Source organism: Erigeron canadensis, chromosome 4 (assembly GCF_010389155.1).
Source record: "Erigeron canadensis isolate Cc75 chromosome 4, C_canadensis_v1, whole genome shotgun sequence".
Classification (NCBI taxonomy): domain Eukaryota; kingdom Viridiplantae; phylum Streptophyta; class Magnoliopsida; order Asterales; family Asteraceae; genus Erigeron; species Erigeron canadensis.
The window spans coordinates 43,208,867-43,229,663 of record NC_057764.1 but is presented as its reverse complement, the minus strand read 5'-3'; the positions used below and the strand labels follow the sequence as shown (position 1 = coordinate 43,229,663).

The following is a 20,797-nucleotide window of genomic DNA, read 5'->3' as shown; positions in this document are numbered from 1 at the left end:
ACGTACATTCAGATGTACATTGTTTCTCCAGATCGACTTAAAAACCCACATCAATCTTTGTACATTGCAAAAGTTGTTTTCCCTTGTATATCTCTCTCAACATGTACACCCAATCGTGTAGCTAGGCCCGATATGCATATATACAATGAAGTAGCAATTTATTCGATCCAGTACTCTAGCCATGTTAGCATACTTGCTACAAGCAACAATCAATCATTTAATCAACTACGTACTAGTACGAGTGAGAAGAAAAGGAAAGGAAAAACTTAGGGAGAGCCTAAAACTCGTATGTATGAATTAGGGTCATGGACTTATGGCTAGCTATGTTCCATCCACAAACGACTCTTTAAGCAATTGTTTTTAAAACCGGTATTTTAGTCATAATTTTTTTTCCGGTATTATCAGTATTATCGTAAATACCTGCCAGTACGACTATTTTAATTTAATTTATTTTTTATAATAAAAGTCCTACAAACTTGTTACAAGTTAACAAAAATAGTTAAAGTACAATTATAATCCACTAAAAAATAAAGCCAAATAGATATTTCATGACAAAATATAAGTTTTAAAGTTTACAAATAACAAAAAATAACATTATAGTATCATAAAAGTAAATTCAAAAAAATTTTAAAAAATAAAATAAAATGTCAGAAGTACCAGAACGGTAATACCGGAAAATACCATGAATACCAGAGTACTAGTGGTATTGAATAGTGAAAATACCATAAAAATATCGTGCTTATATTTACCGGTATCTAAAACATTATTGCTTGAAGCTTTAGGATTTTTAAGTGCAAATCAACAGAACAAACAAAAAGAGGAAGTCAAACGCTTGAATTCATGTCTTTAGAATACTACATTTTTTCAAATAAATAGACTAAAATAGTATGGTCCTTCTATGCGAGCATGCCGAAATATGGGCCTATATATGATCGATCGATCGAGAGCATGCTCTAATCAATATGAGCCTATGATCGATCGAGAGCATGTGTACTACCCATTTTAATATGACTCATTCGATTGTTATGTTTTTTCCCACACAATATTTGTTGACTCAACTCCAACACGTATTAATGTTAAATTAAAATCAATTTCAAATTTCTTTTAAGTTTCAAAATAACACTTATAATGTGCTTGTTCCAATAGAATTTTTCAAAAAAAGTAATTAGACGGAAACCTCATGATCTCATGTACTATTTGGTACCCATTAATCCTCAAGTCAAGCTAATAACTAGGATTTTTCATTATATTAATAAAGCGTAAAATTAAACTACAATAATGAATTACGTCAGTTTGGATTACTAGCTCCTTTTAAACTAGATAAGTATATATAAAAAGTAGTACATATGGAGTTTTATAGATATCGTGGAGATGTCATGACAACCCTATATCACTACATACCTCCACCAGTACTAATTCTGACCTTCTACAAACATAAAATCTAAAAACACCGTACACCTATTTTTATTTTCTTGAACCGTTGTGTTAAATTGAGACACTTTCGACGAAAGATAATATAATGAGATAGTTAGGGCATATGTGTCGTAATGTTCAAACTCATTACTTTCTATGAAGTGACACTTGAACCTGTTATTATTTATTTGATGTTATTACGAGAAAAAGTATTCAGGCGTTGCGGCGGTGAGATTGTGGAGATGATAGGTCATAGAGTGTGATAAGTCATAGGAGGTGATAGGTCATAGAGTGTGATAGTCAAATGCCTTAGCCGTACAGGTTACGCCTTCGGATTTAAAAATTCGTTGAAAGTATATCGAATGACCTCTCTAATAAAAGAGCATGAGATTTTAAGAACACCTATATAATTTTTATAATTTATCAATATACGGTTTTTGAGATAAAAGATTTTGAATGAATTAGAGAAATAAAATGATTTATGGAGGAGGAGAAAAAATAAGTGGTTAAAATTTAATGAGAGAAAATGAGTGATTAAAAAGTTGAAAAGTTGGAAGTTGAAAAATTTAACAGAAGCAAATGCTTTATAATATAATAGAGATTATACTTTTACGAAAAAACACAATTAAAGTGATATAAATAGTTAAGCAAAAAATTATATAAAAGTAAAATAAATTTTTTTTTAGAGGTTGAAGAAGTCCCCGCGTAGACATGATGGGTGGTGGGGTTTTATAATCTATCATGTGACCGTCTCATTATAATTTTTCCTTCATCAAATCATATAAAATAACTAAAAGAATGAATAATTTATAGAAAGTTAAATGGCAACACATTTTATTCATCATCACCCACGTAATTTAATCATTTATCATCAACGCATATTTCAGCCATTCGGCGGACCTTTTACTGCTTTTTTTCTTGTCACAAATATATCAAAGACAATGTTTATTGATGATAAATAATAATATATACATTGTTTTATAGACCACACAAAAGCTCAAAAGCTGGATAGTAGATACTAACAAGTATATCTGGAACGTCTTTTAGTCTATTATAATCATGAGATTTAGAGTCCACAATCTTAGTCCTAATTAAAGAACATATTCTAAAAGATATATGTACAAATACTACACGGAAATAATGAAATATGTTTTCGTTACATTGAAAACAAGTCTTAAGTTCCACATGTTATAGATAAAATTTTCTTAGAGCATCTTACTTCTTACCGGTAAGATTTTCATTACATTGAAAACAACTTTCTACAAAATTTTGAATTATGTGGATTATGTGTTTAAAATATATTAATGAATATCAAGTTTTTAAAAATAAAAGATAAACGACGTAAATTTCAATTAGTTGCTAGAATTCTAGAAAGTTGTAAATCCTTTTGGAACGGTTGTAGGGAGTTTCGCGTACCAAAGTAACTCTATTTGTAACGGTTTACATAAAACTCGTTCCTAAAGTAAAATTTTGTAACGGTTTGTTTAAACATCGTTCCAAATAAATTTTCTTTTTACATTGGAACGATTTTTCATTTATACCGTTCCAAATAAACGTTCCAAAATTTCAGTTTTGTAGTAGTGACCCATGGCATATATATAGGGTAACACTCAGAACGGTGAGAACACCTTAAAAACATCATTTTAATGCATTAAAAGTCCATAAAACTAACATATTGCATAACTAATTATCATTATTTAAATGTTTAAAAATACATTTATTCGTCAAAATCGAAATAATCATGTTTTTTGTTTTGTGCATCCATCTTGGATGCATATTCATCAAAATGATGCATCCAACAAAAAACGTGATTTTTTCGATTTTAATGAATCAATGTGTTGTTAAACACTTAAATAATGATAATTAGTTATGCACTATGTCAGTTTTATGGACTTTTAATGCATCAAAATGATGATTTTAAATTGTTTTCACCATTCTTATTTTAAAACTGTTCCTATTTGATTGTCCCCTATATATATATATAATAATTAAGCCGCAAAACTTAGCGCACTTTTCACATGTCATAAACAATCAAGCATCGATTTTGTAGCTTGTCGAAGAAGATGTGGGATTAGCCTCAACTGGAGTTGATTATATTTTCTGTGTTAAAAATGATCAAAGTGCCCATCTTAATAGGAATTTAAATATAAAGGTGGTCATTAAATAAGGTTGACAAATTGGCGCAATAGTGATTATATGAAAATGGGGTGACAAATCTATATGACAAATCAAAGGACACCTTTAACTTGTTAAACTATCAGTATCCTTGGCAATGAATGATGTTCATGTTAACTTTTTTGATGTATTATACGAGTACTTTTTAGGTTTGACTAACTTTTGGCTAGAACCCCTATATATTATTGTTTTTCTTAACTGGAGATTGATATTATTTGTAACCACTCTATATGAGATACCCAGATCCCATTTTGCTACCGATTTGCTTAATGGAAGTAACTTTATACTTTATCAAGAGTTTAGTTTAATATTGTTGTAGCTGGAAGATGGTTGTTATGTATTTTGAATAATTATAATTACATATGTATGGCCATCTTGCATAAATCAAGGGTCTGTTTCAAACACGATAGTTTTTAAAGGCAAAAACACAATCGATACAAATTATCTGACACTTGCACACATATGCAATACATGAATGGTTCTTTCCACGATGTCTCGTATACAAGTCGCGTTTCTACACAACATGACCAGCTTAAACTATCAAGAACAGATGCAAGTTCAACCTCGGCTCAAGACATATTCAAGATCAATTCTAGAGCTTATATATCTAAAAACATAGTAATAGGAAACAATAATATTCTGAGCAAGCTTAACTCAAGCTCAGTTTAAGAGGTTGATACAGTTTGACTTGAACAAATAATCTTTCTTATGGACAACAATCTGATAAGATATGATTTGGTTTCTCAGCATTTGGGCAATAAAAGAAGGGATAGAACTAAGAAATGACAAGTGAAATGGAAGAATTAAATTTCAGGATCCAAATTGCAATTTATCATGTGTTTCAATACAAACGGTTATCCAAAAAATTTCGAAGAAAAAGATGCAACTTTATGGGTTAATTACAAAGTTTGTTAATCTTCTTTCAAGATGAATCTTTGTTGGTTTCTGAAAGACTCAAAGTGTAGTAGTAATTCCATTTCTGCAATTGAATATATGTATCCATACAGGGCCGTCTAGATTGAACAAATAAATTAAGATCAATCAAGCTCAAATAACTCAACAAAAGCTCGACTTGCTTGTAACCATGATGTTGATACAAACTTAAAGCATACATGTTCAAAATTGACCCTATCTGTTTGTCGTTATCATTATTTACTTGTGAAGGGTCATAGATCGCATGCCCTACAAGTGTAAAACCCATGGCAAGTAAAACCAACCGGTAATCTAGCAATGCAAGTATACCAACATCCCATCATAAATCAAAAGGTAAACTAAATGTACAACTAACCATAAACGAGCCAGAACCTACCCATGATTACAAAGATGAGACTGGTTTCGCTCGGATGAATTGTTTCAAAATGGCTTTTTCTTCATCGATTTTCTTTTTCTCCCCGGGGTCCTTTGGCTTAATTTTCCTTTTCTCTTCCAATATCCACTTAAAAAGCTCAAGTTGTTGATCTAATGGTATCGGTGCACGTTGTTTCACAGGTCCCACAACAGCAACTGAAGCAGCTGAAATGGCAGAAGTGGGAGTAGAAGCAACAGCTGCCACTTCTTCCATATTCTCCTTATTCTTTGTTCTCATGAAAAGGTAAGCTACAATATAGAGAATAATCAAGAAAGGAAGTGCGTATGCATCAACGCAGAAACAGAAATGCTAATTGAAGCGATTCGAATTAAAAGTTAATATGTTTAACAATTTGGGACTTACAAATTCTACCGGCACAAACAATAATTCTAGTAAGAAAGTTCATTCAGAAAGAATAGGCACTATGGATGGATCAAAACAAGCACCACGTCACATCAATTATCATTATGCCAACTTAAATTATTTAAAGACTTCCAGTAAGAAAGTTCATTCAGAAACCGCAGACGCTACAGAGTACGGACTACAGTACTGTATAGAGTTAAACCAGACATATCTGGAGCTATGAAAATGTGATCATAAATCTGCAATAAACCAAATATTTGCACTTTCTTTTAGAGGTGGAAAAATATGTGGGTTGGTAAGTGGTAACGGGTCAATACAAGCAGTATCCTGATGTGGGCTGTGTAGGCTGTTTGTTGTCCAGATTTTTTTTATTTGATGGTTTTATTAGCAAGGCCCTGGTTGTTGTTCTTAAAAAACTCTGAAGATCCTCGTATCTCTAGTTCGGTAGGAAGTTTGCAGACATATACTTTATTTTTTATCAAAAAATTGAAAACTCAAAAGTTTTAACATCTGAAATCCTCAAAATCGGTTAGATCCTTTTTTACATCTGAGCCTCTTCCTCAACAATTGATTCACAACTAAAGGTCTTTCAGTAGTGCACCATTAGGAGATAGCAATCTAGCTCCTTAAGATATACTAGTAACAATTTATGAGGTAATAGGCATTGGGATACACCTTGAACTGAGTTTTTATCCATTGCCCGGTGTTATATCTAGCCAAGAATTTACATTTGACCCATCAGAGACAAAATAACATCTATTAATCCATTTCGAGCATATGTATTGAATTTTTGGCCATACCTTTTTTTTTTAATCAAGTTGAGGCATTTAATTGATAACATAAAAAAGATTTTGTACATAGTCAAAGCAAAGCTTTCTTCATTGATGAACACACCTCATAGACTGCTAACCTTTAACCAAACAAAAAGCCCTATACATTTTGACTCAAGCAAAGTCGACCTAAATAAATTCACAGAACCATATACAAAACTTGATATTCTATGAGATTCCTATGGCATTTACAGAGCAAAGTGACCATATATATAACCAAAGTCGGCATTTTCTGGCCCTGCTTTAACGATATAGAAAGTCTGTGTTTGCTTGTTAGCACATGAGAGTAAAATGGAAATTGTGAACCTGTGGTTGGCTCAGATTATACCGTCTTAGTAAGTGACAAGTCCAAGGGAAACGAATGACAGACAACGTATTATTTAGCTCTTAACATAATTTCGTACGCATCTATTAGCTCATTTGAACAAAAAGAGCTACCTACTGGAATGGGCTTCTTATACCGTGATACAGAAAAGTTATATATTAGCCAATATGTGTACCTGCGTGTATGTACATTATAACTTGGCAATATGCTCTCTGTCATACTCTACGCTATCTAATTGAATTAAATTAGGTGCTCAGAAATTCAATTTGCCATCATAAGGACCAATCATAATGAAAAACGCCAAAGACCTCATTATGTATATACATATGACCTGATGACTGATCCTAGATTTCTTATCAAAGTCATCATCTTCCAAGTTGATTTAAGTTCATTAATTATGGGTTTGATATGGCATGCTTGTAACAGCTAATGATAAATTCACAATCATCGCTTGTACTGCACTAGCTGTTTATTAAGTAAAAAAAAAGTAATAAACTGCTTTTTGAGGTAAGCACACAAACTGAAATAAACAAGTACAGACCATGTTGTCCATATATGGTTTGACATACATGTTCTTTACATTTCGTTCAGTACCTCAGTGGTAACCAGAAATGCCTCTTACAATACAAATGTGTAACTGTGTAAGCATGTTGTTATTTTGTCAACACTCTTTCTTAACAAACAAAATTAAATAAATTAAAAAAAAAAAAAAACAGGGGTGATTGTTCATTACCTGTCAGCAGAAAGTTGATTCATGGTCATTCGTTTAATAAACAAACAAACATAAACAATACTTTCCATCTGTTCTTTCATACATTTCTTAAAGTTCATTTTGTGTATCATGTTATGCATACTTTTATGTAAATAGTTCATTTGGAAACTGTTTTTTTTTTTGTGAAAACTGAAAAAATAGATCCTGACCACCCAAAAGTGTTGATCTACGGCCCAGATAAAACTTCTCTCCTCTATCTCTCTCCTGCTACTGCTCCTCTCCGACCACCACCACCACCACTAACATTATCTCTTACCACCAGTCGCTCTCTCCCTCCTCCTCCTCCTCCGATGACCACCACCACCACCATAATCTCCGACCATTGCCAGTAACACACAAACACTACCATTGCTCGATCTGTCTATCTCTCTCTTCTCTTCTAGTGATGGCGCAAGCGCCGGCAACGGCAAGGGCGGTGCCCATAGCGTATCCAACCACCACCATCTCTTGAATCGTCACTCATCAAATATTCAAATCCATACCATTCTCATATGCGTCCGGTGACAACCCCTTTAGATTGGATAAGGGCAACGCCCGTACCGTATCTACCGGAAAAAGAGACGGCGGTGGCGGCGGCTTATCGGAAAAAGATAACCGCAGACGGAGGATGGTGGCGGAGGAAATGAAAAACAAGATTAAAAAGGGAATGGAGGGGAGAGAAAGTGGATCTAGATCTTAGAAATGGATGGTGGAGAGTTGTAGTCTAGTTTTCACCATTTTTCTAGTTTTCAAATGATTACAACCCATACTTCTATATATCCTTCATGGTATTTCTATAGTTTTCAAATGAATGAGCATGAACACGCTTATTCTCTTAACTAATAAAACTTCATTCCTGTTCGTTTTTTTCTTCACAAGGAATACGTTCTTTTAAGAGTATATAGTGTTTCTTTCTATCAGCTAAATACAAATGAACGAACACGAACCGTGTTGATTCAGTTCATTTCAAGTCCGAAACAAAAAACCAAATTTATCACTCGAGCTACAACTCAACATTTTGTACTTAAGTATGACAAAAATATTCAATTTGATCTAAAGTCTAGGCCTTGATTCGTATTAATAATGATTCTAAGAATTTAGGGGGCGTTTGGTTATTGAAAACACCCTTTGTTTTCCATTTTTGTTTTCCAAGAAAACATGGAAAACAGAAAACGCGTTCTAATCATAGTTTTCTAAGAAAACAAAAAACAAGGTTTTCTATTTTTCCATAGAAAACTTGAAAACACCTTTTTCTTGTTTTCTATTTTCCATTTTCATTTTCCAATTCATTTCACCCCCTTCCCCTCACAACTCAACATGTTTTCTAGTTTTCTAATTAGAACGCATTTTCAAAATTTTTATTTGTTTCTAAGAAAACAAAAACCCCTTTTATTTTCTAGAAAACTAAAAATGGAAAACTAGAAAACATTTTCTACAACTAAACGCGCCCTTATATTTCTAGTCATTTGAGCAAAATGTATACATATACATACATACACACACACACACACACACATATATATATATAAACATAAATTTTTCATACCTCCAATAGAGAAATTAACGGCAAGGAGAAGAGGCCACATGAACTTGTAACGGCGTGCAAACGACTCTTTCGGTGGCGCTGGAGAAATGGTCGGTGGCGCCGGAGGAACGATTGGTGGCGCCGGAGGAACGATTGGTGGCGCCGGAGGAACGATTGGTGGCCGCGGCGGTGCAGCGGCAGCCGAAGAACCCGCCGTCGCCGGCGATGGTTGCATTTGATGATGTTTCTTCAGTTTCGCTGTTTTCACACATATAGGTTATTGATTACTAATGAAATAAGTAAAATCAAAATCTAAGTAACAAACGTAAATAAAATATGCAGAAAAATAATATAATAATAATAATAATAATAATAATAATAATAATAATAATAATAATAATAATAATAATAATAATAATAATAATAATAATAATAATAATAATACATTTTTTAGGTTTGTGAATGTAGAGTTTGGGAGCTTCGTTACTCATTTCTGACTTTTTGATTGATCTCGTATGAGTGAGTCACTGTTGATTTTGAGTGAGCCTTTTTTTTTTTTTTTGCCCTTTGCTCAAGTAAAGCAAGATGAAGATGGTGAGTTAAAGTGTTTTAGAGCTTCATACGAATTGGGCCAGGCTTTGCTGATCGCGGGCCTATTTCATTTTTGTTTGAATACTTTGAATGTAGTTTTACAAATGATCTAGTGCTGATCACTAGTCCTCAAAGAGACTCTAAAATCTATATTCCTTTATTAAGAAAAAGCCTTATTTCTATTTTAGGTAATTTTATTTTTGAATTACCAGAATTATTCTTGACTTTTTATGTTTAATTCTTAATAAATTGATTTACACTCTAGACCTTTATTTTAATAATTAACATTTGAAGCCCTTATCTTCTAAAAATTTTCACTATCACAATTACATCAACCTACACCACTTGACACCGTCATCACCACGAATAGTACCATCACCGACACCACTAGACCGTCTTCCCCACCACTGCCGTCGCATTGTGCGGGTACCATGCTCGTTAAAACTAATTTTAGTAGTAAAGTTAAAAAGTTTTGAATTTTTACATCAAAATCAAGGCTCACGATTCAAAAATGATTTATTGATTTTGATAATTGATTTTTATTCAAAAGTTAAAATCCTTAACTTTATTAGTAAAGTTGTTTACAATGGTAAAAAATATCAATCTCAACTATGATATAACTGTATAAATATGTGCAATTAATTATCTTGTTTAAATATAATGATAAAACAAAGTTGAATAACATAACGATCACTAATAAGCAAAAAATCAAAGTCAATATCAAAACTATTTTATGCTCAATATGGTGTGTTAAAGGAATAAAATATTTCTTATTATTATTTTAAGATTTTTTCTATTATTAGTTTACCATCATTTGGTAGTGATCTTTTCATATTCCTTAAGATGAGATTTTTTTTTATATTTGCTTATCTAATGATTCATCTTATGATGAACGTTGATTATTATTTTGGTATTCTTAAAATTATTTATAAATTAAAAAGAAGAAGTCATCTTTTTTCTCAAAACTCTTTCCTGATTTTATTCTTTTGTAGTAGCGTAAAAGTTATCTTTTGAGCAGGTTTAAAGTACATCACAATATGTATCATATAAATTTTATTTTTGTTCAGGTTAAATGATATAACCATAATTTATTTATTTATTTTTGTACATCACAATATGTATCACAATATATATATGTACATTTATTTATTTTTGTAAAAACAAATGTCTAGCATTGTAATGAAAAGATTACCACATGTCACACATTTGAACCATAATTATAACGGTTACAAGAATATTCCGGTTAAATAGTTATATATTTAATAACAACTTATCATTGACTCTTATTATTAAAATAATAAATAAGAAAAGGTTCTTATTTCTAATTTTTTTTTCTACTATTTTTCAAAACACTATAATTTATAAGTCATCTTTTATGGGTTTTTGTTCTTAATATCATGTCGGTTTATGAAAAGTTGAAGATTTGAACAACTTTATTCATACTAAAATAAAACAATTTCTTTTAACTTTTAATTAATTAATCTAAATAAAATAGAGCAATGGCAGCGAATTGATCCAACTCCTTCATTGTTATTATATGAAAAATGATTAATCAACCTAATTTGTTTGTCTAATTATTACAATTAAATCGAGTAGAATGATCAACCTCAACAAAAATATAAACAAAAGGGACATGATATAAAAACACAACACAAAATCTACAAACCAAAACCCCCAATCCGAAAATCCTAGCAGGCTAAACCCATGGCAGCTACAACCACAGCACTCCATGCATTCTCAGTTAAGGTTAGAGCTTCATGGGATACACAACTTACTCCTTCATACAACCCACACCGAACTTATCCCAAAAAGCCCACTTTAGTCACTGAACAAACCCTTAAATCTAATTCACCAGACCGCAGTTTGTTATCTGTTTCCAACCTTCTTAGACGCAATTCTCCAACCCCAAGTCAAGGTATCAGTTTTTACCATTTGTTTTTCAGTGCGACATTTCGTCAAACACCTTGTGTGCATAGAAAAAAAACATAGGTTTTTTTTTTATGGTGTTAATTAGCTCCTTTTATATATCTGGGTGTCTGCTAAATGTGTTTATTTTGATGAAAGTTTAGAGCTTTAGTTGTGAGTTATATAGATGTGTGTATTTTTGAGACATTTAGCAGTGTGGCATTTTGTCAAAGAAATGTTCTTATTGAAATTGTGAATTGCAGCAGTGGCTATGGAAGAAAAGTATATGGGATTAGATACGTGGATGCCAAGTGCACCAAAAGTAGAGAAACCTCGCTCATTGTACAATGCTGCTTCGTTGGCGTACATTGGAGATTGCATATATGAGGTTTGTTATATTCATGTGGCAAAATGAAAGCATGCTTGCGTTACAATATGATGAATTTTTGTGCTTTGTTTATCTTGCACGAGGTTAGGGGAAATTGGATGTATGATTATAAAATGATTTATGCAAAATTGAATAATCAGGATTAGATAATTAACTGTGAAAAAATGAATAAAACATGGTGTTGGAGTTCTGCCAAAATCAAGAACATTACTCTGAAGTATTATCCCAAAGCAAATGTCATTTAAACCAGACATATAGGGTTGAATTATTGTATTTTGAAAGTGATACCACGACTCCAAGAGGTGTCTGTTCATTGATCTTTTAACCCTTGTTACACACCAACAGCTTGAAGTCGTAATAATCATCTTTTAGAGTACTATATAAGGAAACAATCTATGAACCCCAAATGTGGCAGCCTCATGGTTGGGACATGGGAATCTCTAGTGGGGACCCATGTTCAGTTCCTGCAGGCTGCAACATTGAGGCCAACAGCCAGCCTCAGGTGTGTAGCTCAGTTGTGTTCTGAATGAGAGAACTTTGCAAGTATGGTCAGTTGGTCACTGTTCCCAATTGGGCAGACTTCTCCTTAGTGGGCTGTTAAGTGAAAAAGTGCATCCAATTCTGTTTTTGAGGTGGGGGGTGTTGACCAGTCAGCTATCATCATTGCAGAGTATGTTAATTGTTTCGCTCCTGTCTTTTGATACTTGTTTTTTGTATCTATCATAAAGCTGATTAATTAAAGTACGCACCCAGAAAATCCCTTAGTTTATATTCTTCTAGGTAAGGTGGTAACCTTGTTTCAGAACTAGAATAAATTTGTAACCTGATTCAATGTTTGCAACCACTAACTTATCAGCTTACATTTTGCGGTAAATATAAATCCTATCTATTGGAGACAATGTATTCTTGGTGACTTTTTTTTTGTAGAACCGACTCAACTGAGGAAGTTTATTTCGGATTTTATTTAGGATAATTCTATTGATGACTTTTATCATACGATCATCAGGTCTTAACGCTTTCTCTGGATGCTTGCTTTGTAAGTTTGTATATTATTATTTTATATGAAATCCTGCTGAACTGTAGCATACCAAGTAGAGTTCATATACACCAATCAAATAATCAAGTCGTTTGAAAGCAAACACTTATCACACAAATCACTGCATGGCCTCTATTGAAAGGAAAATTCATATCTGCTGCATCTGCATCACAGAAGAATATATTATGCTCAATATATTAGCCTTCAAAAAAAGAAAGAATATATCATGTTAATTTTCATTAAATACTTACTAGGAAGAAGATAATCCAATCTCTGCAGTAGTGGATAAAGAATTAATTGATTTTTATTGGATTGTGGCTCTAGATGAAATAATTGGCGTATAATTTAAGTTATATAATTATTAACATCGTTCTTCATTATTCTGTATCTTGATTGGATCATAAACTTTATCAAAGCCATATTTTAATGTTCATGTGGCACAAAAATTAGTACGTCATCTCATTTGGGACAAGTTAAAAATTACTTTGTTACATTTTTTTCTTTAAAACACCCAAAAGTTAAAGATGTTATATTTCATAGAACCTTATACCGCCCATAGAGCTTTGTGTGTCCTTTTCAAATATTCAAATTGCTGTTTGGCATTACGTATGCGGCTTGACTCTCATTGTCTTTCAGGAAAGGTTATTTATAGGAATTAAACTAATAGGTAATTATGAAAAAATTGAATATGCATGTAAAATAAGAGAAGTAAGAAAAGAGTAAGCAAGAATAAAATGAGAGAAAAACTCCTAATTAGAATTTTCCTAATTTTAAGTTGATATTGTATACTCATTTGGACTACTTCGGAGTTTGGATAGTCAGTTGCAATTGCTGAAAATATTTTTTTTGTAGTTGTTTACTTTGATATATCTCTATAAACCAATTAAAGGTTTCTTATTATTTATTTATTTTTGTATATGAACACAGCTATACGCCCGCAGACATTTCCTGTTTCCACCGCTGAATATTGAAGAATATAATGATCGTGTGATGGCTGTAGTACGATGTGAAGCCCAAGTATGATATGAAATCATTTACATCTTTTAATATCTTTTAAGACTCTCAAAGGCTTATAGTGGCCCTTTTCTGAGCGACATTGATCACGTCTCTTTGCAGATTGGTTTCTAAATTACATAGTTGCTTTCATCTTATGAAATTAATTGAAAATTTTGATTTGTGCATATCAGGATGCGATGCTCCAGAAGCTAATGAACGAAAAAGTTTTATCTGACGAAGAAAGGTTAGTCTTGTCATGCTTAGGTTTATGATGCAGACGCACTATGTTTTGTCGCTGTAGGTTTAATATAAGGAATTGAGAAAACAACATTTATCAAGTGAAGTTGTACACATTGCATAACAGAGTGACTGATCCAGTGATCAAGAGTTATATTGTTTCCAGTAGCTATTACGAGAAATTATCCTCAACACTTTATCGTTTTTGCTTAAAAATTTGAGTAATTATTGCCTTCTGGACTACTTCAGATATCCAATCTGGAGTCATTATTCATTCTATATTGAAAAGGTTCAAATTTTCTTTTTTGTATTTGATAGAGTATGTTATACAGGGATGTTCTTCGGTGGGGAAAAAATCTATCCTCCTCCAAAACACGGACTAAAAAACGTGCTGGTGTAGCTGTTTACAACAGAGCATCATCTTTGGAAACGCTGGTCAGTTCTTATATATGCTCTATCCATGAGTTGGGTGTCATAATATCAACAGCAGTTCAATGTGCAGACACTTGAACTAAATTATCACCCATCTCACATTAACGTGTATTCTGTTTTTATTTTTAATAATTATTATATTTTGAACGAATAGACTTAATGTTAGTTATTGCACATGGATTTATAGTATCATCTCACCCCAGTTGCCCAGATTCGTATTTGTGTAATAAAGAGTTACCTTATTGGACCTTGTGCTAGAGATTTGGTATCGTCGATTTATACCTATTACCTAATTGTTATCCACCCGTTATGTAGGTTGGTTATTTATATCTTACAAATGTGAAACGTCTGGAGGAGATCATGCTAAAGTTAGGCTTCTCAACAGGTGTTTCCACACAAATGATATTTGAAGAAGCAAGCGGTAAGTTCAGTTAACTATAATTCAGTATGTTACCTGTCCATGTGTCTAGGATACTTCATTATAGTCGATCCGTGTTATGTCATCTTCTTATGGTTAACTTGTGCTATGTTTTATTTCAAAATGGGTTAAATAAATAAAAGTTAGCTAGAAAAGAATGTCAAGTTGGTCAAAAGTTTCCCCAAAATATACTTATAATGAATAAAACCTCTTAAAAGAAGATGAGTTATAAAGTCTTAGTGGATTAACCTTCCTTACCTAACCCTTGCTAAAAAAACCCATTTGACCTTTTACCCAGCGCGGCCTACCCATCCATTTTGCTACCTCTAGTTATTCTGATTGGTTGCCACTTAACTGTGTTAGACTGATGCTTGGATGTGTCATGTAGCTAATCAAAATAGTTGATGTGATGAGGACAGAAAAGCTAGAATCAATCTGCTGATGTGGAGACTCTGTTATAGATTGGATAAGCTTTTGGTGTTGATAATTAAGGATTAAAATATCGTATACTGGGATTTGGTAATAGAATTATGAGATAGTCTTGTGTTAGCTACGGAAATGGGAAATATGTTGTTCACATCTTGAATTAGAATATTTGATCAGTTACAAATTTTGTACTTATCTTTTAAGTGATAAGATATTAATTGTTATGTGATTCTTAACTTTGATGGCTGCAACTTGCAAAATTGAACACTGAATCTCATTCTCTCTTTAGACAAGTTGATAATTGAACAAGTCACATCATTGATTAAAATGACTTTTGTACATTAAGCCAAAAGTTAAGAATTCTTATACTACTAATACAGGACTAACCAACCATGGTAGGTACAGTTAATTCCTTCATAGAGAGGAATGGATAGAATAATGTTTCTATTGATGTCCTCGACTATGGCAGTGTCTAATGTCTTGTAACATTAGGATTTCTAGGCTAGTCTTTTATTACTTGTCTTCCATCTGATATGATCATGTTATGGCATCTCTAGACTAATGTAGCTAGTCGAATCAGGGTTTTTTTAGCACATATTCAGGTATGCTATATCACATTTGTTGTGATTAATAGTAGAATGCCACAAAATGGCTAAGAGTTTCGTACAAATTGGATTTACCCATGGTTAAGCACCCTGTAGATTTTGCAAACTTACTCTCTGTCGGCGTTTAGTGTGATTTCAAAACCATTAATGCACAAAATACGACATGATACATACCATATGTATTTGTGGTTCGTTATGTTGTTTTGTTTTTTGGTTTATGGTTGGAAGGAAGGAGAGAAAACAAGATAAGGATAAAACGAATATGACAAAAGTACATGTAGAATACGAAACATGAAAAGGTGCCATCCTCTTATATCTTATATCTGTTTCGTTGCAACACCAAGTATCAGATAATTTATAAATATGTTGAAAACTTTTAGTTGCAAAAAGAGAAAGGCATGGAATAAAGATAGGAAGATAAGGCAATTGATTTTAGTAACACCACATTAAATTTAAGGTTCTTATATGGATGAAGTAGGACCTCATCTCATCTTCACCCTCACCCTATTGTCCTATACATTCTAAGCCATGGGTAAGCATCCCATTTAATGATATGCACGGTGTTTTGTGTACTTCCAAACAATTTATATACCATATAACAATATAAGTCGTATATCAATTGCTGTCGACATTGCACAAGCTTTGTAACCCAAAAGGCTTGCTAAGAAACTTTGGGTGCTACTGGAGCTCTGTGGTTCAGTTTTGTTTTATGATTGTAATTACTAGGACATTGGGACCAAGTTGTATACGCTAAACCTTTTATCTATCTAAAGAATATTTGAACAAAAATATGCTTGACATAGTATTTGAAGTGGCAATCTAAAATTCTTTAAGAGTATAAGCATACACTTCAGTTCGAAACCATCAGCAAGCATGACCCAGGGTAATATCATACCCAACGATTGAACACAAATTTTTTATTGGCCAATTATGCCACTCAACATACTTTACGTTATGCCCATTATATTGTATACATTAATTCTTTTATTTATTTAAAAACTAACCACAATGGTGGTGGTTTAGTGGTAAAAACTTTGTCTGTATGGGTGAAAATACATGAAGATCCCAATTTCAAATCCAAGAGTAATATATCTTCTTGTGGCGCCACGGAGGTTCACCTGTGACGACTCCAGACCCATAGTGGGTGGTCACTTTGGGATTAGACGGACACATAGTTTGTCGCAAAAAAAAATATTATTTGAACAGTTTAAAGCGTTGATCACGTATGCAGGCTGCTAATAGGCAAGACGTGCACGTACTTGCAAAGAAAATTTAGTTATTGGTCTTACATAAACATCAATCAAAACAACGCATTTGAAGTATCAATTTTGGATATTGTATGCATTTATGAAAGCAGCCTTATTTAACGAAACAAAATCCAAAATGTTCACTTTATGTTATTAAATTTGGTTATCATCCGGATAACTAATACATTGTTATATACGCTGACTGTATAATCCTACATTCCAACCTCGTGCATGAAAGCGATTGGTTTTCTAATAAAATGTCCAACAACATGTATCATCAACTAATCCATGTAGTTTAACAAAAGTGCATCTTCCATATAATCACTGTAAAGCTCCTTCAATATAGAGACTGTCTTAAAATATACTCATAAGGGTAAATTACTGTAAATTACTGTAAATATACTCTTAAGGGTAAATTACTGTAAATTACTGTAAATACATGGCTTATGGTGGCGGACCTATAGTCGAATTCCTGAGGGTCACAAAAAATTTAAATGGCAATATCAAAGAAAGAAAATTGAGCTGCAAAGTGCGATTTTATTAAGAAAAAAAAAAGATACACAGATAAAGAAGTTACCTTCTAATTAGGTCATTTGATATCTTCCATCACAAAGAAACAGTTGCGTATACTCGTGACACAAAACAATTTGGATAATGGTTACAATGAACTGAAAAACTATATTTAGTTGTAAAGTTAATTAAAACATGACACATTATATATGAACTTGCTTTATTAACCACACATAAGCATCAAAGACTTGTCCAGTGTGTTTTAAAAGTTATACTGTGTGTTAAAAGTGTCAATTTTTGTGGTATGAATATCACTTCTCTTTTAATTATAAATCGAATTTTTCCTTTTTTTTTAATCTTTATGTAAAATATCTTATTTCCCTCTTTTGCATTATTGCATTAGGTATAAGAAAACGTAAGCAAGAAAAAAAAACTTCAAAGGGGAAAACAATGAGTTAACGCTTTGTCCTAATCATTCATAATATCAAGATTCCAGCTTTAATATATCAGTACAACTAACAACTAATCAAAGCGTGTATTTCTCATCAACTAACTTTCTCAATCTGAATTAAATTCAGTAAGACATGAAGATGATGATAGGTATGCTCTGGTCGATTCAATACGAGCTCACTTCAATAACCAAAATTCAGGCGTGGCTTATCAAAAAGAAATAGGCTTGAAAAGTTTATAATTGTTATGTAATATACATATAAGTTGGTTTAGTATATATGAACTTTTAGATGCATAGAGAGAAAATGGTTCACATGTCAGATTTGTAGGAGAGGTTAGGATCCAAATTTCTTGTGTGGTGGGGTTTGTAGGTTGAGCTTGATTGTGGCATTATTGATTATGACTTGTTTGACATGCACACCCTAAAGAACATGGGTTTGGTCCCTCTCCTTAACCAACTTAATTAACAACGTTCAACATTCCTATTCCTATATATCATAAGTAAAGATTGATTATGAAGCATGTATATTTATAGAACCTTCGGTTATCATGTCACTTAATAGCATTTTTCTTCCCAACTATTTAAACAGAAAAAAGGCGGTTCCTGTGGGTTCGGTCACACGTATAACTTGAGATAGACAAATCGTGTGACAATATGGCTAAAGGTATATTGAAATAAAATTCAAAATTATGACCTCTGCTTTTATGTGGCATGTCAGGCCTCGATTTCCTAGACATTGGTCATGCAGTAGTAACATAGACAAGAAAATGTTCTCGTCATACAAACAATTTATGTACCTGTGCTTTACATAAAACCAGGTGATTATTATTTATATAAGATGTCAAGTTGTCATTTCCTTTGGGTTCCAAAAGAGGTATTTTTGTGTAATTTATGCAAAAACATCCATAAAGCAATAAGGCCCAATACCTCATGGTAAATTTGTTTATAATATATGGCCCACGAGACTACAAGACACTATTGTCTTGGATAATTAGAGGCCAATTTAGAGGGCCCGGCGAATCACACAATAAGGATGTGGACACCCATACCTATCCAAACTCTACAAACGAGTGGCAAACTCATCTACAACAAATCAAACTAGATACGAGTAGTATTTTTCTAAATCTTGTCTCAACTCTCTTGCAACTTCTGTATTTTATTGTGATATATTATTATAATGATAATCAATGTGAGGATTAACAAGTTTTCTAGTAAACAAACTACATACACTACAATGATCCCTATCGTAGTCCTAGTCGTAGTCATAGTCGTAAATGTACTCATATGTGTGATGTGTCCAATGGACACATTGTTGATGATGTGTGATCCTAATCCATTGTTTGTTAATATGTAGCAATCCCACCCCTCTTTTACTGAGAATAACGTAAACTAGTGAGGTTTTAGTACGAGACCTTAATTATCGGTGTTGATATGGTTTCATCTAATATATATAGTGTCACGTCACGTATCAATGTTCAGTTGACTATTAATAAGAAGATAATGGTTGGTTGGGGTTTTAGCCCATTTCATATTTAGGATTTAACCCAATCAAATCGATGTTAGTAAGAAAAGCCTAGTGGTGGTCTTTTTAACTGACTTAGTATTATTCTCTTTATAAAAGAAAAAAAATATTTGTTCAATACTTTTATTATTCATATTCATATTTATATTCATATATATATATATATAGGGGGGGAAAAAAGATTGTGATTTGTGAAGAGAATTTTGGCATGTCAACAATGACCTAACTCGTTGTAGCCACATTAAAAGTTAGTATGTGTCTTTAATCAACTCTCATGATGCATCTATTTCTTCACCCTTAAGACATACATATATTTGTACGAGTACGAATCCACGTTTTATTTTAAAATGGAGTGTGATCTCTTAATTCATACTTCATATTAAGTTAAATAGTTATATATTCAATTTTAAAAACAAGTAAAATGCTTTCTACTCCGTGACTTTTTACGAAATTCTCTATACAAACTTTGTCTTGGCAACACTCATAAAAGATAGGGTGCTTCTTTTAACTTTTTATTTAAGGAATTTGTTAAACGCAAAACCAAAACTATCTGATTGGTTTGACGGAAGTGGTGTTTGCTATTTCAGTATGTTGTTACCAACCGGGTCAGCTGGACCACAGCATTGATATATGGACTTTAACTCCTCGACCCGACCCTACTTTGATAAAGTAATGTAGCTGGACGGCCGTCTAAATGGTACAATATAATACAAATTCAATTCTCTAATTATTTTACCTTCCATGGATAGAGGGTGGAGCAATCGATCCATTACAAAAATGAAATTGCTGGTAGGTGCCCTTGGGGCATTAGATTATTCATATTAATTAACTTATAATTTCTATTTATATAGACTTTTACTATTTAATGAATTCAATGTAATCGATTGTACCAATTTTGCCCTTCCTTATTACATTACACATTTAAGCCGATTTCATCATGTGTGAATCTGTAATTTATTTAGAGAGACTGTGAAATGCAATATATTGAAAAATATATAAGATATCCACCTATATAACCATGCCTCAATTTCGTCCGTTTGTATGTAATTTTTAAATAATTCTTCAGATTAAATAAATTTTAAATTAATATAAGTAGTAAAAGAAAAAAATCATTAAGTGAGCACATGTATAAAATGATGATTCGTATCTTCTATTTAGCACAAGAAACACTAGAAAAAAACACGCAATAGTTTTATTTGACGTTAACTTTTAAACTAAATTGCTTACAATTTTATAGAGAAAATAGGATAAAATCACCACGTTATAATATAATTTTTTTTCTTGGCTGCCCGCTTTAAAGTGA

At 32.4% G+C, this 20,797-nt stretch overlaps 2 protein-coding genes across 5 annotated transcripts; one reads left to right on the top strand and one right to left on the bottom strand.

Annotated features, from left to right (window-relative positions):
- Window positions 1-4,619: 4,619 nt before the first annotated feature.
- Window positions 4,620-9,332, bottom strand: LOC122596697 (spastin). Its single transcript, XM_043769317.1, has 3 exons — window positions 9,176-9,332; window positions 8,752-8,988; window positions 4,620-5,184 (listed from the first exon to the last, which is right to left on the bottom strand). Exons 1-3 carry the CDS (start codon window positions 9,219-9,221, stop codon window positions 4,904-4,906), a joined length of 564 nt encoding a protein of 187 aa, XP_043625252.1. The 5' UTR covers window positions 9,222-9,332; the 3' UTR covers window positions 4,620-4,903.
- Window positions 9,333-10,929: 1,597 nt separating this feature from the next.
- LOC122595939 (mini-ribonuclease 3) lies at window positions 10,930-15,395 on the top strand. 4 transcript variants are annotated; one of them, XM_043768418.1, is made up of 8 exons: window positions 10,930-11,236; window positions 11,493-11,614; window positions 12,621-12,650; window positions 13,578-13,667; window positions 13,838-13,890; window positions 14,216-14,318; window positions 14,631-14,736; window positions 15,122-15,395. In XM_043768418.1, the coding sequence occupies exons 1-8, from the start codon at window positions 11,026-11,028 to the stop codon at window positions 15,136-15,138; spliced, it is 732 nt and encodes a 243-aa protein (XP_043624353.1). In that variant the 5' UTR covers window positions 10,930-11,025; the 3' UTR covers window positions 15,139-15,395. The 4 variants fall into 4 exon arrangements, with proteins under 4 accessions (XP_043624353.1, XP_043624352.1, XP_043624355.1 ...); XM_043768417.1 differs by having other exon boundaries at window positions 11,490-11,614; XM_043768420.1 differs by lacking the exon at window positions 12,621-12,650 and having other exon boundaries at window positions 10,932-11,236.
- Window positions 15,396-20,797: the final 5,402 nt, after the last annotated feature.

Excerpts from the sequence above, each read along its gene's own strand:
- LOC122595939 (XM_043768417.1), top strand. The coding sequence starts at position 11,026 with ATGGCAGCTACAACCACAGCACTCCATGCATTCTCAGTTAAGGTTAGA. Across the intron at positions 13,668-13,837 it reads TAGTACGATGTGAAGCCCAA|GATGCGATGCTCCAGAAGCT; the intron begins GTATGATATGAA and ends TGTGCATATCAG. Across the intron at positions 13,891-14,215 it reads GTTTTATCTGACGAAGAAAG|GGATGTTCTTCGGTGGGGAA; the intron begins GTTAGTCTTGTC and ends TATGTTATACAG.
- LOC122596697 (XM_043769317.1), bottom strand. The coding sequence starts at position 9,221 with ATGAGTAACGAAGCTCCCAAACTCTACATTCACAAACCTAAAAAAT. Across the intron at positions 8,989-9,175 it reads CATTCACAAACCTAAAAAAT|CGAAACTGAAGAAACATCAT; the intron begins GTATTATTATTA and ends GTGTGAAAACAG. Across the intron at positions 5,185-8,751 it reads CGTTAATTTCTCTATTGGAG|CTTACCTTTTCATGAGAACA; the intron begins GTATGAAAAATT and ends TCTATATTGTAG.